Below are 19262 nucleotides of genomic sequence, written 5' to 3'. Positions count from 1 at the left end.
CAATTAGAACATGTCAAAATAGAGTGCTCGCTTCAGACTTGATTTACTAACCCATAACGCCCTTCCCACCGTCAACAGAGCTACATTTGCCAGATTGCATATTTCAGTAACAGACTGGTATGAGTGCTACTTTTTAACCATAACAATACAATGTACTCTGATGCTGTATTCTGAAGAGCTCGTCATGGAAATGTAGGCACCCTATTCCTAGCCATTTAAATAAAACTCTGTCAACAGGAGCACCGGGTGGAGAAGGCCCTCAAAAGATTCAGAGACAAAACGTCCCAGAAGCTGTAGGAGGACACTCTTTGTTCTTCGGAACGTAATGAGGAAAGAGGAAGAAAAGATGCTGAGGGAAGAAGTGGAGTGTGATGCTGAGAAGTGACGAGAGCTGCAACTCGTAGGTGTTCAACCCCTTTGGAGCCCAACAGTTAGGATGGGAGTACAGTAAGATCCAGGCGTGAAATCTTGGTTCAGCTGAAGTCAATGGGAGTTTTACCACTGATTTCACTGGAGCCAGAATTTCATCCCCGGTGACCATCCCTGAGTTGTTTTGTTTCAGCTGCGATATCAATATATTGCCTTTCTCTCAGAAAGATGTTACAGCAGATCCTGCTAATTAGCAAGCCCTTGGTGGATGGGCCAAAAGTTGCCATTAGCTGGCAGTTGCCAATAAGCAAAAGACAACCTGCCTGTGTCTGGGGCTTTCCATGCTGAGTGGGGCCCTGGGATGTGACAAGGCAGGACACAGCCTGGACAGCACAGGAAGGAATACTGTGAAGCCCTGTGGGCCACCAATGCCCCCATTCCCCACGGAAAGCGCTGGCATCCTGGCAGTCACTCCCTTCCCCTCCCATCCCGATCCCCGACTGCTGTCCTGCCTGCAACTTACCCTAGGGCCCAGGCTCGGCATGTCTCAGGGCTTCTGCTCCTGTGAGCAATCCCACAAACCTGGCCTGCCCCTGGGGTGTTCCACATGGAATGGGGACACTGGGGGGGGGCCCTTGGGGTGGCAGGAAAAGAAATTGTCCATAGGTGGCATTTCTGCTGGTGATATCCAGACCAATTAGCATTGCAGTGCCTTGAACAGTGTCCGTTCCAGACAAAATGTTTCTGTTAACCAAAGTTGTTGTTATCAGGGTTGTGATTAAGTGGCATTTACTGTAAATGCAACATTACTTGTCACCCATTCTTTCTGTCACTTAAAACCATATTTTGAATGTTTGGGGTGTGCGTGTGGGGAAGAAACAATAAAAAGATAGTTCAATGAAGGAAGCGCCCCGTGTTGATGTTTTCCACCACAGCCTCACACTTCACTATAGCCTTATTGGCCTCCCTTCATCTAGCTACTCACTCTTTCACATGGGCATCTTTCTCCCCATACTGGCCACAGACCTATTCCCATTAAACCCAGACTTCCGAGTAGCCTGGTGGTGTTCCTCATGCCCACTTAATTCTGTTTGTTCTCCCGTTCTAATTCTGCCTTAGATGAAGGAAACCCCTCTTCCTCCTACCGTGTGTTAAAAATGTACAAGGTTGCTTCGCCTGTAGGCAACTGCACAAATCACAGGAAAATACCACCGTGGAATGCAATCAGAGGTGCAGAATGGAGGCGGGTAGAGAGTGGGAAGGAATTAACAGGCTTGGAGTATTTTTCATTCAGCTAGAGCAGTGCTCTGTTCTAAAACAGGATGGGTAGTCCACACTGGTTCAGTCCAACTTCACCCTTCATTTTGCCTCAAAGAACTTAGGGCCTCATTAAGCCTGGCAGGCCATGGTCCCCAAGTTGTTGGCCACAGGCTCGGATTGCTAGAACAAGTGCTATGGCTTCACCACATCGCCCAGCAAATTTTCTATGTCTAGGGTGACCAGACAGCAAGTGTGAAAAATCGGGATGGGGGTGGAGGGCAATAGGAGCCTATATAAGAAAAAGACCCCAAAATTGGGACTGTCCCTATAAAATCGGGACATCTGGTCACCCTATCTATGTCTGAGGCCAGGAAGAGGATGGTAGAACAGCCAGCTATGCTGCTAGAAGCCATTTCTAACTTCTCGGATTTTCTGTTTTTCTTTAACTTGTGGGAGTTTATTATTCAAGAACTATTTACTATTAATGTTTTCATTAGCTAATATAGTTAAAACATTTGTTATGACAAATAGGATGCACACAGGACTAAAATAACGCTACAAAGTGTAAGCAATAAAATATCAATATGAAATTTCACTGATGTTCAGCAGCTGCAGGGTAAATTCTCAAGGGATATAAAGTAACTGACAACCACATAATCCAAATAAACAGGGAATGATATACAAGCCACCATACAGCATTTTTAAAGAAGAGTAGATTAAAGGAAAATAAAGTAGAATATAAATAAAAAAAGAATATATTCAATTTTTTCCCTTCAGAAAATGTTCCAGAAATGCACTCCCTGTATTTAAGGAATAGATGAGGTTTCTGTTTCAAATTTAAATGAATATACAATAGGCTGGTCTCTTATTTATAGTAGAAAAATGTTATATCTATATAATACGAAGACTTTGACAGGAACAGCATGAATATTTTTTCCCATCACCCAAAATGAAGGGACAGAACCAGAAGATGTTGGAAAACATCTTTCATAATCAAGAAAACATTAGATGATAAAACTTCTGGAATTGTGACACTAATGGAAAAATTAGCCTGGAAGAACATGGTCACAGATAAGACTGTGATCAAAGTTATACAGCGTAAGTGGTGAACAATACATACAGCTCTTGATGGTATTTTGAAGTGGATAATATTGAATTTGCCATTACTGGAGGACTGGGTGCAGATAAACAAAAATCTGCCTGCTTCGATGATAATCATAAGAGCATGGATGTATAAAATATCTAATCTGTAAATACTAAAATGGTAAGTCAAGCAATGCTCACAATCCTCTGTGCCTCATAGATGGAGAGAGGCAAAGCTAAATCAAAAAGATCTCTTACACAATAGATTCTCTGATGCTTCTGAAACCCAAGTGACACTGTCTGGAATACTCACCTGATCCAAAATGCCTTGAAGTTAACAATAGGAGTGTTTCCTGATGCAGAAATATGGAAGGAAAAATCTGCACTACAAGTATTTGATGATGGATTGGATTCAGGACTAAAGCTGGCCAGAGAATTTTAAGTGAAACAATTTTCTGTTGGAAAATGCCATTTTGATAAAACCAATTTTTTAGTGAAATCATACCAATTTTGACAACATTTCTGCAATTTTTTTTAAACTATAATTTATTTTTGTGTTTAGGAAAACTTTGTTTTGGAAACTTTGGGAAACTTTTGTTTGAAAACTTATTTTATGGGATTTTTTTTCATTTTTATATTACCTTTATAATTAGTTCATCAAGTGGCAGTAGGAGTAGTGCATAGTATGAAATATCATATTATGTGTTACTACTAATGACTTGGCATGAAATAATATAAAACTAATAGGCTGCAATGAAATTTTTATTTGAAAACAAAATTTTGAATGTCAAAATATCAAAATTTCCTGTGAAATAGAAATTCTAAGTTTTGACCAGCCCATCTTTAAATCTGTGAGTAAGATGACATCATGAATGGACTTACAGTATTCATATAAAGTTTACATATAAGAGAGGGGATCTACATCATATTGTTTGAAAATAATTAATGGTGTTATCTGGTACTTTCTAGGCCCCCAAATTGGTAATAAGATCTGCGTGGGCAGAAACAGTTCTTTTGTTGTTGTTATGGGAGCTGCTCTTCAATGGGAAACTGCAGCTTTGGGGACTGATCTTGCAAAGTGCTGAGTGGAGTTTAAACCTTGCAGAATTAAGCCATGGAGAATCCTTTTAAAGATCTAGTCCTGTGTAACCCCAAAATTAGTCTTTACTTGTAACGGTGTGTAGTTGCACCTAGTGGTGAAGGTGAATAAGAAGCTGTGGAATAAAGATAATTGACTTCCCAGACGTCTCTCTTGCCTCATGTTGTAAAGATTAGATGATATTGTAAGAGAAAGGAAGGATTTAGAAGCCAGAAGGATTTCACCTATCTATACAGTTAACTTACGACAGGAAGGTAAAAAAATGGAGAAGTTGGATACCCCCAAATACTTAATAGACACAAACTATGGCTTTGTTACGAATAGGGCAAGTGTCTGCCAGTTGGTGAACAGACACAAGAGCTAAATTAATCAATTAACAGCATCCCCACCTTACAAGTGAAGTTGCCACGTGTTAGTTGTGCACATTACATAACAAAATAAAACAAATAATAGTTGCACTTATTCAGAACCTTCCCTCTAAGGATACTGAAGCACTTAACAACAGGAGGGTATCATTTAGGGGAAACTGAAGGGCAGAAAGAGAAACTGAGGTTAAGTAATTAGCTCAATGTAACAATGAGTTAGGAGCAGAGTCTGGAAGAGAACATAGACCTCATGATTCCCACTCCCTTGCTTTAAACAGAAGGCTATACTGTCTCCTATTGTCTCAAGTGAGACACCTAGACAGCAAATCTCCCATCTCTGACCTAATCAGCAGGATCTGTGTTAAGATTGTCCTAACTGGACGTATATACAAAACAGACCTTGGCATATTTGCCACAAAAAGCCCCCAAACCTCTGTATAAGCATCTTGTAGCAAGTATATTTTATGATCGAATTATAGCAAGGATTATGTACGATGAAACAAGATTAGCAAATGAGCAGAACTGAACTCTACACTAGGAAGTTTCAACAAATAAATGATACCAGACTGAAAAATCAACTCCACTGGAAACCACACTGATTACTACATGCTCTCCGAAATGAAATTGTCTCAACCAATCACGGAGAAGGGATAGACACTTATTTCACAGTTATGCAATTCCCTATGCTCACATTGTCTCAGGGGATCTAATTTGCATAAGAACGACACAGCGATTTCTCAATAACCATATAGTGTGTAAAGCCCTGTAGATTGTGTCAGGGGCATGACCGGCCAAGCACAGGGGAAGGGTTCTCATGGTGGCTACACTTTCTGATAATTTTTAAGTTGACTCTCAGATCTACCTCTTTATCCTGGCTCAATCTCATCGTGAAATAAGTGCACATTGATTATGCAAAACCCTCTGCTTTGATTTTCTATTGTCCCCAAAACTCACAGCCAACATGTCCATGACAACCAGGCTTTCTTCAGTCTGTGACTTTCTTCTACCCTGTCACTACACATAGCCCCAAATATCAAATACAACTTCATTTTAAAAGAAATCACTGTTAGTGTGGGAAAAAGAGGTGCGGCAGGGAACTAAGTCTTCTTCAAGTGGCATGGAAAATTGAGCAGGGATGGAGGTGTTGAGAGGTCTGAGGCTAGATAGGGTCACAAGGTGGGGAGCCAGAGGAAGCTATGTTTATTATGCGCCTATGGAAGGGGAGCACTGAGGGTAGAAACCAACCAATCAGAGAGGGAGATGTTATATATCCAGTAAATTACACGGTTGAGAAGACAGAGTACAGTTCTGTGTAGTACAAATAAATAGGAAAAATAATTATATAATAAAATAATAATAATAATAATAATAGCTTGAAGGCTTCTCCCAGTTAATTCATTAATTTCTAGGCCAACAGACTGAAAGGGCTCTGGACTGAGAGTTTATTCCTCTAAAAAGCTTAGCCTTGGACTTAACAAAAGATACAATTATCACGTCATAAGCAAGAAGCACTCTCGGGCTCTCGTCTAGTTTACTCATATTGCTGTCATCATGCTACCGCCTAACTACATAATTAACTGTCTCCACTATACAAACAAATCTAAGGGAAGTGATAAGTGAACGATACATTAGCTTAAAAAAGCATGAATACCATTTATATACTGAAGCGGGCCACAGTCTGTTTCAGATGATAAACTGGAGTTTTTAAAGGCTGTAGACTGACTTCTTTTGAATTCATAATGAAAGAGCAGATAGCACAGGTAGATCTCACTATTGAACCCAGTCTTCTAAGGAGAGGTTAACAAGGTTGGAACCGTTAGGGCGCTAAGCATGTGAAGGCTGAAGGTATGTGTAAGGAGATGCTGGAGTTGTAAGTACTGTCAAACCTGTGACCTGCGTAAACCAAGCAATATTTTTTCCGGTCAATGTTTTTAAATTAATTTCTTTTAAATATTCTTATGATCAGAAATAATTGTAATTAAGACATGATTAAATGAGAACATTTTGTGATATCCTGTAGAGAGGAAGAAAAATATATAGAAAAAAACATTAGGGGGGAAAAAAACACAGAGCCGGAGAATAACAGTGGTTATGTGTCAATATTGGTCTGACTTCAGTTATACTGACCTTAAAAGTGAAGAAATGTTGGCTGGGCTACGTGCTGGCGTATGTGTAACTTTGGAGTTGTGATGTACCCTGCATCCATCCACCCCGTGTTAGAGTCTGATCAGCTCTGCTTATGGCAAATAAAGATACCTGAGTGACAAAGGCTGGAGTCGAACTGAGTTCTTGGGCAGCTGAGTGGAAACAGGTCTTGGAGGTAATCCCAACAGGCATTGTTTCAGCTTCTGGGCATGCTGCAGCACCCCCTGGCTTGAAGTGGTTTCCATCATATCCAGGGTTTACAGTTTGGTTCAATGGCTGTCAGCACCCCCACAATACAAACTGTTTCAGCACCTCTGGCTGCCACCACTGCCCATAACATTTAGCCCAATGGTTAGGATACTCACTTGGGCTGTGGGAGAACCCCGATCAGGTCTCCCCTCCAACTGAGGAAGAAGGGACTTGAATATGGATCTGCCACCTCTCTGGTGAGTGCTCTAACCACCGAGATCTGGTATAATTCTGATGTGGGGCTCCTTCAGTGCACTCTAGATAAATAATGAGAGTCATTGGAACATGGGATCCGGATCTTGGGTCTGCCACGTGTGTGCTCTAACCGCCAGGCTACAGAGTCATTCTCATGCTTGTGCTCTCTCTCACACCTCTTCCTCTCTCTGGCCCAACTGACACTTTGAGAGTGAGTGAGAGAGGGAGGGGATCACTCTACCAACTGGGCTAAAAGAGATGAGCGAGGTCCTCCTTCTCCTCCCACCAGGCAGTTACAACACCTCACTCATTTTACGCATTCAGGCCTAACCTAATTACTCCTGAGAATTCAAGCCAATATGATCAACCCAAACTCATGCCAAGAAAATCTTCATGATACTTTATATTTATTCATGATAGATATGATATAAATATAGAACTGTTTGTAATGTCGATATATGGAGGACTTTGTATATGGAGTGGTGAAAGTGATGGGGGAGTTTAAAGACAGTGAAAGGAGCAGCTTTCTCACCCTAACCTGCCTTCTCCTCACTTCCCAGGAGTAAAAAGAGAGGAAGAAGCCGTAAATTGTCTAGGTTTGCCACCCATTCCAAAATTATATTGTGGTTGTCGCTATGTGATGACATTACATCTTTTCATCATAATGTTTCAACATCCTGAAATTTCATAATGCAGACACACGCATTCAGTGATGGTCAATGTTGCCTCATGAGCTGCATTTCAGATTGAAGTCACTAGTTTAAAACTAACATGATTCAGAACTAGCCTCATTACAGCCAGCTAGTCCTGGAGTCAGCTATGAAGACTGTTGTGGAAATAATATTATAAAGCACAAATATTTCTAACCAAGGGTCAGGAACTTGTCCAACAAAAGTTCTGAGCAAAATATGCAGTTTCAACATGAAGGGTAGAAATTGTAGCTGAGAAAAAAAACAACCTCTTCCATTGCTGTAAGATGGCTATTGCTACTACTGCTTGAGCTCTGATACGACTATGGTCACATGACCCTGAGATTTGCAACCGAGACTCTTCAGTGGAGACTAACTGATGATACAGAACATTCAGGGAAAAGACAATTTCATTGAATGAAACAAAAATATATAGCAGGGGAAAGGTTTTAGTTTAAAGAAAGAATTGCCCCTTGGGTTGAAACCATGACCTCCAATGACCTTGTTTGTGGCTTTGGGCACTGTTGGTCAGTTTTCCAAGTTGCAGGGCAATCGTTTTTCTCTCTCAACTTGGTCTATTTTTCCTTCTCTTTCATATTTTGGCCAAGTTTGATGCTCAGGAAAGTAACAGGTTGATAACGCCGACAAGTGCCAGTACTAGTCAATCTGCTCCACTTTGCTTTTATCAGGAACATCCCTGCTATGCTGACACCAGCCCTCTCCTGAGCAGAGACTTCCAACAGTGAAAGACTATGGCATGTGCTGGTTTTGTTATATTGGCAAACCTTCAAATAAGTACTATGTTAAGACCATCAAACTACTTTCACTTTTGATGTGTCTGATTTTAGTCTCCACAGGTGAAATGTTAGTTTATTTACCCCCTCTTTCACCTGGGTCCACTAAAAGGAAAACAGCCAAGACCTCCACTTTGCCATGGGGTTCCCATGGCATTCAAGTTGACCCTGGGCAGAGAGTTTGAGAGTCCACGGTCTTTGCTTGGAGTCATCATCACAGGCAGAGTTTTAAAAAAAAGTTCTCTACTTGATCTGTATCATCAGCAAACAGATGTACAAAGACTGACTGAATGGCTCTATTTAGAAAACGTTGACATTTCTGAACACAGGAGAATCTATAGCTTCTTCTTCCCTTCCAATCTGCCCCAGGCTAGGGCTGATATTTCCCTTTTTTTACCCACCTTTGCAGTGGATATTCATCTGACTCATTTGGCGGGAAACAGACTAAAAAAGACCTTTTCCGATATTACAATTTTGTAAACACGGTTTGTTTAAAACCTCACAAATTGTATAGCTATGTGTTCCAGAAAAACACCTCTTCTTCAAATTCCTCAGCTGACACATCACCTCTGTGATGTGCTACACCCTGTCACATCACGTTACATTATACAGAGTAAACAGAAGAAAGGTTATAACCTTGGTGTGCATACCAACTGCCATGCAAGTATGTGTTTGCCAGCTATTCCTTCTATATATATGAATGCACTCTGAAAATACTAAAATCAGAGAAACTATAGGCTTGAGGAAGGAGCTAGGGTATATGAGCGAAACACACTTATGATACATTATGAACAGGCAGACACACATCTAATGCTAAGTAGATAGAGCATAGAAAGAGACCCTCACAAATGATAGAACACTAATATTCTTTTACATGTACATAGTAGATTTCATCCGGCAGGATTACAAAATGGTTGACTATGAGCCAGATTCTGGTTGCTGTATATTCATAAAAGCACAAATGAAACTGCAGGGGCAGAAGGGGAATATTCTGGACTATTTTTGCACTGAATCTGGCTTCCCCACCAGTCCCCAGACAGGCCACTCCACGGGCTCTCCATGAGAGGAGTCATGGAGAGGCTTCTGAGGAGCTGCCTATAGGTCAGGAGATACAGTCTACAGATTGTACACATTCATACCTTGAGCCAGCAATGGCAATATACCTCATGAAGGCTTGATAAAGTACCCACAATCTGTATTTTATTACTTCCATAAAAACTGTTAGAAGAACACTATTAAGGTTGCAAAATCAAGCACTCAAATGTTAGGAAATGCCAGAATTTAGGTTGACCTTGCAGTCCCAGTTTCCTTGTCCCAATCTCCCCACCCCAACTACCACTCCCATTTTACATCTCCCAGCCCCTACCCCTCCTTATCCTACAGTCCCAGTTTCTGTCCCCCCTTGACTCCTCGTCCCAGTTTACATACCCTACAAGGTTATGGTGAATGGGTGTTACACCATGGCTGGCTCTTCCCCATTGCTGAATTTTTTTCGGTCTGAAATATCATCTCAGGAAGACAAAAGCGACAGGTTTGGCTAGCCTCAAAGCTCTTAATATCTTTTAGGACACAGCTGGCAAATACTGTACAGGGGGTATTACAAATAAAATGGGAATCAATTCATTTAAAAATCAAGACCTAACGTTGAACGGCCTCTTCATTTCATTTGATATTTTGGGCACTGGTACTTTTAAAAAAAACAAGTCACATTCTGTAGCAGACATTAAGTCACAATAAACAAGACAAAAAGTTAAGGAATGCCATAATTATTCTAAAAACCTGACTGAAAACGATAAATCTCTTTCAAGTTCAGGTACACAGAGCCTCGTGTAGACCCTCTGCAGCTAAGCAAAGCAGCTAGCCTTTGATGTACTTATAATTATTAGGGGCTTAAGATTATGTCTTTAGGCAAAGCTGCCTAGCAGTAGGAAGGTATAGATCAAAACTGACATCAGGACACAATGAAGTGAAGATAGGTGAAGAGGAGGCAAAAATAGTTTGGCATAACTCAAGTAAAACAAGTACCTGATGTGATGCTGCTCAAAGACAATGCAAGAAGTAAAGCAATTAGTGACCAGAACCTCTACAATATTAAGAGTTGAAGATTTATTCTTCACTATTGTGAAGAAATGAAAACGTTAAGTAACAAAAACTAAACAATGAAACCAAGCAGAACATTCAGACAATCAATTCACAAAACGATGTAAAATATGTAACAACAACACCACCACCGAGGGTCTAACACGTCAAAGGAAGGATTCAGAACTAAAGGTGCAGTAGGGCTGCAACCTGCAAGGAACTGAGCGCTCTCGGTTCTTACTGAATTGAGTGCCCTCAGCACCTTGCATGACTAAGCCCTAACCCAGCTGTCACTCATCCTGTTCTTCCTGACCTGGGGTACCTCAGGTCAGCGTGTGGTCCGGATCCAAAGTCCATTGACGCAAATGGGAATTTTTCTACGGACTTCAGTGGGTTTTGGATCAGATTCTACGTGCGGCAATACGTAAGCATAACTAAATGACTTAAAGAGATGAGGGGGAGCTTAATAATGCACTCATTATGCCTGGCACAGTATTCTTAAAGGTCACATGGTGAAACTCATTTCTCACTATAAGTTAACTGCCAATTGTGTGTGAAAGGAGCATTTTGGATTCAAATGGGTATTTCTTTGCCTCCTGGGGGGAAGAGTCATATTATTGGAATACTCTAAGCAAATGACTTGGCTCCTGAGGATTTGATTGACTTAAACTGGGAATCTAAATAAATGAACAGGAGCTCCGGTATTAAATTGGAGGCCCTAACTTTTTAGAACACTTGAACATAAAGTTATGCAGATCACGTCCCTTGTCATTTGAAGGCCGGCACTGGAATATTCTGATCTGGAACAATTAGATATTGCTTTATTTTTACTGTACAACACAACTTTATTTTGGATAGCATCTTTTATACAATGTTTATATCCAAATCATTTTACAGCGTGAAAAAATAAATAACAGCAGAGGAAGAGCGAAATAAGGAGAAAAGGTCAGTTTTCATCTAAAATTGTAAATGTGATGAAAAGACAATGAGGCAGGTAGATATGAGAAAGCTGTTTCAGATGGGAGGTGGCTCTCTCACCAGCAGTGGAGAGGGTGGTGAGGGGACGGAAGAAACGCTAGTGCTAGAAGAATGGAAGGAGTGGTGAGGGAACTGAAGAGAAATGAACTCGATCAGATAATAAAAATAAGAGAAACAAGAAGAGAAGATAAAGTATGAAGAACTCTAACACAAAGTGAAATGATTATGGCAAACTAGAACGAAGCCAATCCCAGTGATTATTAGGGCAATCCCTAAGGGTATGAATGAGCCACTCAGAAACACATTAGGAGTGCAAGACACCACGATCAGTGACCTCCAAAAGACAGCGCTCTTAGACATTGTGAGAATTTCAAGGAAAGTCAAAGAGAACAAGTGCATCTGAGCACTTAAAATGCAGGAATTCTCCAACGGGTTTAACGGAACTCTTGACTACTCAAACCTACAGAGTCGGTTCAGGATCAGGATATATTGGTGACTCACAGGGATAAATTTTGGACAGTAGCTTCCTCTTGTTATGCTTAAAGATCTTGTATGTTGTGAAGGCCATTTGTTTAAAAGAAATCCCCACGATGTAATACAATCTAATAATAGTAATAATACAATAACAATACCACCACCTTGTTTTTATACAGCTCTTTTCATCAGTAGATCTCAAAGCACTTTACAAAGATAGGCTAACGCAAGTTCCCGGATAATTACAAAAGCAAGGAAGGCAATTTTAAATTTGATTTTGAAATGCAAGTGGAACCAGTGGAATTCTCTGAGAATGAGGTGATCTGCCTGAATTCTTTGTGGCTACTCCTCCTAGCTTTCTCCTACTATATAGTCTATGAGAAGAAATATTGCAGTATATCTATATCGTTGTAGCTGGGTATTAAAAAAAAAAAAGAAATATTTTTAAAGGGAAAAAACTCATTTTTTTTTCATGTCAACTAATGGACCACTAAGTAAGTCAGCCCAGAGGGCTTTTTAGAACAGTGGAATTAACACATCTCCAGTTGTTTGATTAAGGTACCACTGTTAAAAATGTTGCCCAAACATTAGAGCTACTAATATTTTTTAAATTAATTTCTAAGTAAAGGTATAGGGCTTCACAGTTTGCCTTTGAACTATGCAGCATTTATCTGTCTTTCTTGTCACAACATGAATCCCTTTTGGGTGAAAGCTATTGATTTGAAGGTTAAAATAAATTCATCTTGCTGGGCTCTAATGTAATTTGTTGGAAGCTGGCCTTGGGAAACTTTCTGACATTTACTACATATGCTCTTCATTGGGTATTCATAGTGCAATAATGTTTGAATGGCTGAGTTCTTTACCTCCATGATCATTATTAAACATGGCATTTCTTAACACATTGTGCCTTGTGAGTTCTTTGTAGCTGAGGTTTACATTAGCAATCTATAGGCTCCTGAACTGAGCAGATGTGCTCTTCTACAGTGGATAAAACAATATCTAGTTATTTGTGCTCTGGTAGGGTATGTACAAGAGTGAATACAAATCCTCTACTACTAAGCCTAGATTTCTCTTTACTGGGTATTTTAAAAAAGTCTATATTGTTCACATCAATACAGCTAACTGAGGAGTACAGAACAAGCTTCAGGACAAGGTTATAGTGAAATCACTGAGCCTTTGCCAAGAAGCTTGTGTTAAAGATCTGCTGTGGAAGTAATTCAACAGAATTTAACTTTGGTCCAAAACTAGATTAAAGACAGCCATAAAATCCATGGCTACCTGTCTCCAGTTCAAATTGGAGTTGGAGAAAAGGGAAGGACTTTGCATTTCTACTCTGGGAAAGTGTACAGTGCCATTATTTTGATCTCATAATGCCACACAATGTATTCTCATAGGATTTCAAACATCAAATCCGTTGAGAATGCTTTCTCTTAAAAAGCTTTTATCGAATTAATCTAACAATGTCTGTTTAGGCCCAGATCAAGGGCAAGGAATAGCAGAGAGCCCATCTGACTCCACTTTCCCCCTGCAAAACCCTGAATGAAACTAGCTGTGTTTTACCTCCTGAAACACAAAGGAATTTCAATGGTTCTACAGTGTTTTCATCAGAATAATCCAGGCATTCTTATTGGCCATAGGATCCTTTGACAGTTGTTTCCTGGATATATGCATGGCAAATTCTGACCATATAAGGAGCTCGGATGAAGTAGAAATCCAGAAATTACACTGAGGGAAAATTGCCTCCTTTGCAACATTAAGTCTGCCTTTTGCTGTGTTACACTGAGCTATGCTCAAGATGAGTAAGCAATTAGCTCATTATTCAAGGCTGCAGTACCAGTGCTATACATTAAAGTTGAGATGATACTATCCCGCAAAATCATTAACTTCAGCAGTTTATAACTTTCTCAAAAAGTTTTCATCTAAAATGAAGCATGTTTGGTGTCAACCCAGTTTCTGGGAAGATTTTGGTGACTTGAGGTTGTCGGAAGAAGGAATGTGGTACTCTCAAGAGTTCTGCAATCAGGGGAGAGCATTTGGTCATACATTGTTTGAGTTACTGGGGAGTGGAATATGAGAGGGTGAGTTGGGGCGAGGGAATACATATTACAGAACGTGGATGGGAGGGATTGGTACAGAAATGGTTTAGGGGACAAATATTTAGGGAGGAAACTCATCCTCTGGCCTTCATGAGACATCCCTTGATTTTACCATCACCTCACAGAGCCCCTTCCCTATCTTAGGGTACGTCCATGCTACCCGCCCGGGTCGGCGGGTAGCGATCGACTTCTTGGAGTTCGATATATCGCGTCTCATCTAGACGCGATATATCGAACTCCGAACACGCTCCCGTCGACTCCGGAACTCCACCACCACAAACAGCGGTGGCGGAGTCGACGGGGGAGCCGCGGACTTCGATCCCGCGGCATCTGGACGGGTAAGTAGTTCGAACTAAGGAAGTTCGAGTTCAGCTACGCTATTCGCGTAGCTGAACTTGCGTACCTTAGTTCGACCCCCCCCCAGTGTAGACCAGGTCTTAGCGTAGAACTTGGGCCCAGCTGCCTCTATGATGCACCACTTCCACATCTCACTGTTTGTTTGCTTTGACTGCTGCCTTCTCATTGAAATTTGCAGCACAAGTGAAGGGCTTGATCTAGGAAGCCTCAAACGCTGTTGAGACAGAATAGCAGAATAGAGGAAAGCAGGCAGATGGCATGGAGAGAAACAGGGAGTGGGAAACGGGATGGAAGAAAGGTCTGGGGATCACAAGATGGTGAAGAGGAAAAGTAAGAGGTGGGAAGGGAAAACAGATAAGGGAGCTGGCTAAAACCCTGGCTTCAATAAAAGGGGCCTGGACACTCAGACTGTCTCTCAAAAATAACAAGGAGTACAGTGGCACCATAAAGACTAACAGATTTATTTGGGCATAAGCTTTCGTGGGTAAAAAAACCCTCACTTCTTCAGATGCCTCTCAAGTGAGGTTTTTTTTACCCACGAAAGCTTATGCCCAAATAAATCTGTTAGTCTTTAAGGTGCCACCGGACTCCATGTTGTTTTTGTGGATACAGACTAACACAGCTACCCCCTGATGCTTGACATCTCTCAAAAATGGGAATCACAATACACTGGGGCAGCTGGTAACTTAATTTTTCTATGCACCCTTAAATGGACATGTAGTATTTTGTACTACTGCATACATGGTCTGTAATGAAAGACTCTGTTGTAATACATACACTCCAAGGGGCAGAGTTAAGATTGTTGTTTGAACCATAACTCTGACACTTCTGACTTTTGCATGATTCACTTCTCAGAGTTAGTGTTGCATTGACACTGTATTTTACATATAGGGTGGTCACTGATTTTGCTTTTATTTTGAGTGGTTAAACAATGCCCAGGCCTCATAAAATCTTCTTTGCTAATGATTCTTCCTTGGGTCACAAATTTAAAATTAAAGCATCATAATGCAAAAGTTCAGTATATGTTTAGAAGCAAACGAAAACAAAACCGTTAACTCCGTTTTCAAGTACTTAGGGTCCTATCCAATTCCTGAACTCATGGTAAGATTCCCATTGATGTCAGTAGAAACTGAATCAAACACACTGTTAATATACTGAGGCTTCGCTACAATTTATCAGGGGGGGCATTGCATTTACTAAAAAATTTAAACCACCCTGATATTAATTATTCAGAAAATGACAACATCTTAAAGACGATGGTTAAAGATGATGGATTGACTTTATCATTTACAATGAAGGAGTTTACTTTAAAATAATAATAATTAGCAGTTACAGAGAGAGGGCTTTCCATGCAAGATTCTTAATACACTTTAAAAGCATTAATTTAACCTCATAAAATCTCTGAGTATTAGTGTTTCTATTTTACAGATAATGAAACGGACTCAGCAAGATTAAGGGCTAAACTTGTAGCATTAAGTGTATACGACTGCATATATACACGTGTGCCTGACTCACTCAGACACGCAAATATGCAATGTGCCCATGCAAGTCAGGTTTTTACAAGCACACATAGCCCATTAGGCACTGAACTAGCCACATGCACACAAAAATACTTGACTTGCGAGTGTACATCGGCATTTGCATTCACAATTAGATAAGTACAAATGTAAACTCACAGTTATAATCTTCTATTTTTGACAGTCTGGCCCCCAAAAAACTTGCCTAGCCCAAGTTCACACAAATTTTCTGACTCCAAAGCCTATGTCTCAACCACAAGATCATCCCACTCTCTTATCATGTGACAATAGGAAAGGATCACAGAAGAGATGATTTGCTCTGACACTCAGCAAAGAACAGCACTGGAATAAGGAAAATGGTATTATACATATTACGCATAAAGCTGCAGCCCTCAGAGTAATCCGCTGGCGGGCCGTGAGACAATTTGTTTACATTGACCGTCCGCAGGCACAGCTGCCCGCAGCTCTCAGTGGCCGCAGTTCGCCATTTCTGGCCAATGGGAGCTGCAAGAAATGGCGCCAGCATGTCCCTGCAGCCCGCATCGCTTCCAGCAGTTCCCATTGGCCGGGAACGGTGAACCGCAGCCACTGGGAGCTGCGGGTGGCTGTGCCTGCGGACGGTCAATGTAAACAAACTGTCTCACAGCCTGCCAGCGGATTATCCTGGCGGGGCGCCGGTTGTCCACCACTGGCTGCTATGCTCTTTCTTTCTCTCTCATAGGGCTCTTGCCTAGAATCTTCTCCTGACTTCCCCGCCCTCTGAACTCTGCTACAAATTTAAAGAAACAGAACAGTCTCCATATCTTTACACATCTCTTTAAAGAGATTAAGTGAAAACACAAGAACTGATCAAGCCTTCTACTTTGCGGGGGGAAGAGAGGTGCAAGTTGTTTTGCTTAGCCTGCTGAGCTACTGGTGGCCCAACTATGGGCACAGTCCTGCAATCTTTGCTCACACAAATATTTCTTACTCAAATGCCAAGTCCCATTGACTACAACAGACCTACTTTAGAGCCAAATGGTGAAGCCCCCCTGGCTCAGACTGGAGAGCATTTATCTCACCTGAGTACTTCCAGAGGCCTCACAAAGGGCTGGTCTACACTACGGGGGGAAATCGATCTAAGATACGCAACTTCAGCTACTTGAATAACGTAGCTGAAGTCGAAGTATCTTAGATTGAATTACCTACCGTCCTCACGGCGCGGGATCGACGTCCGCGGCTCCCCATGTCGACTCTGCTACCGCCGTTCGGGTTGGTGGCGTTCCAGAGTCGACAGGAGCTCATTCGGGGATCGATATGTCACGTCTAGATGAGACGCGATATATTGATCCCCGAGAAATCGATTGCTACCCGCCGATACGGCGGGTAATGAAGACGTAGCCTTTGAATCCCATTGTCTTCACCGGGATTACTTGAGTGAGTAGCTCAGCCAGGTAAGTAAGGTTTCCACAACCTGGTCCTTAATAAATAAAGTTTACTTGTGTGAATAAGGATTTCAGGATCAGGACCCTTTGCACCTGATCTCATTACAATGTGCATGGAATTCATTAACCCTTTTTCTTATTTTCTAAAAAATTGTGGTGATTTACTCTCTTTTGCTTTGCAGCCCGCACATTGACACAATTCTCACTTCTATACCCAAAGGCAAAGCAATGCTGTTTTCATAAGCTTCCCTTCTTCCCCACAAATAAAGACCACCATCTCCTTTTCCAAGAAAACAATTCAAATTAACCAATAACCCCCTACAAGTATAACATCATGGTGATGCAGAACAAGTATTGATTAAAACAAAAAGGGCTTTTTAAAAACAGCATTAATTCTTACCAACTCCAGTAGTTATTGATTCTGCATCAATGTCGTTAGCCTTTTTCTTTGCCACTTCAGCTAGTGCCAATTCACCCTTATCTGCTGCAAGGTAATGGATGTCCTTTGGAAATAAAGCAAAATAAAAGATTAATCTAAAATGAATCAGACAAGTAACAAAGGAGAATTTGAAAGAAAAAGGCTCTTTTCTTGCTTAGATCGCAACCACAAATGGAACAGATGAACCTACTGTTATATTTTAATTTTCTTTGTACTATTCTTTCCCTATGCAAATTTATTAACCCTACTCATGTTGCTGAAAGAAATGTCTCTGGTTAATACATAAAACACTGACTATCCATGAACTGATAAAAGTGAGGCTGATGACTTTGCATGTATAACTGAAACTTTAGCTGGATGCATTAGGAGTCTGGTGCAGCTGCTGCAACATGAACCGAAGGGGGATTGGCTGGCAGGTGGTTTGCCTGTCTTGTTTGTGAGGCCATGTTGTTTACATCTAACCAAAAGTGCAGGATGACTCCTGATCTAATGCTAATGTTTGTGATGCAGCATTTCCATATGAGAGTTTTGGGCTAAAGCTATGCTGGAATAGGTTTCAGTGTAATGATTGTCCTATTGCACTGTAAATTCTTTGTGTGAGGTGATTCTCACTGCAATGATACTGGAGGTACAGTACAGAGACTAATAGTGCTCAGTGACTTGAACATTCAAATAGATGATGAGATTTCTGAGTCAACTCAGGATTTCATGGCCACTATGACAACCATGGGTTTAATCGCAGATGACTGTAGGCTAAGCTCATATAGTTGGCCACACGGGATCAGAGAGCTGTATATTATTCCCATGTCATGGGTCCATCGTTGCCTCCTGTAATTTGAGGTGAGTGTCCACCTATTCTTAAGGGAAGAGGGATCTGTTTTGATGGTCTAACCTTTGAGGGTAATGCCTCTCTGACATGGATATGCACCAGCAGCCAGGCACAGTTTTGCTTACTGTAGTAAATGAAGAGTACTTCCTTGTAACTGAGCTTCTACAAGGAGGAGTCTGCCTAGTCATACTCATGGGATGTGCCAGCTGGTGCAGCTCTGATGGTGGAACCTTAGCTAGCCACGCCCACTGGAGGGCTCACATGCCTCCTCCTGTCCCTACCCTCACTGTTTCAGAAGGTTTGAGGGGTGAGGCTATAAAAGGGGAAGTGGCGCTCACACTGTCTCAGCTCCTTCCACTGCCTGTGTTGTAATTAGGACTAGGGTGACCAGATAGCTAATGTAAAAAATCGGGACGGGGGTGGGGGTAATAGGTGCCTATATAAGAAAAAAGCCCCCAAAATCAGGACTGTCCCTATAAAATCGGGACATCTGGTCACCCTAATTAGGACTCCAAGGAAGAGGGGAAGACGGGTGGGGAGTGTGAACATGCAGAGTCCATCTTGAAAAACCTTTGTTACAAGTAAGTAACCACAGAGTGGCTTCCGCACATTCCCACTCATGGGCTAGGCTGGCTAACAGTACTCCTTCAAAGGAAGCTGGAACGAGGAGTTCTAATGAAAATGCAACTGTAGGACTGCACTGCCAAATTGAGCATCTGGCCTAGAGGCTAGATCCAAGGCATGCTGCTCTGTGAAAAGTATGGATGAACCTCCAAGTAGCAGCTCTCCAGATCTCTATAATTGGCGTAAGTCTGAGATAT

The 19262-nt window shown here is 41.4% G+C and overlaps 1 protein-coding gene across 7 annotated transcripts in view; it reads right to left on the bottom strand.

Annotated features, from left to right (window-relative positions):
* LOC123366575 (WD repeat containing planar cell polarity effector) overlaps positions 1-19262 on the bottom strand; it is a 243775-nt gene that overhangs the window by 44539 nt on the left and 179974 nt on the right. For all 7 annotated transcript variants that reach the window (XM_045010175.1, XM_045010178.1, XM_045010176.1 and 4 more), the window contains one exon: positions 17574-17676. In XM_045010175.1, coding sequence (XP_044866110.1) covers positions 17574-17676 — 103 coding nt within the window. The remainder of the gene's footprint in view (positions 1-17573; positions 17677-19262) is intronic.

The sequence above is a fragment of the Mauremys mutica genome, chromosome 3 (assembly GCF_020497125.1).
Source record: "Mauremys mutica isolate MM-2020 ecotype Southern chromosome 3, ASM2049712v1, whole genome shotgun sequence".
NCBI classification, from domain to species: Eukaryota; Metazoa; Chordata; order Testudines; family Geoemydidae; genus Mauremys; species Mauremys mutica.
The sequence above is the reverse complement of the archived record's forward strand: the minus strand, read 5'-3'. Positions and strand labels throughout refer to the sequence as shown.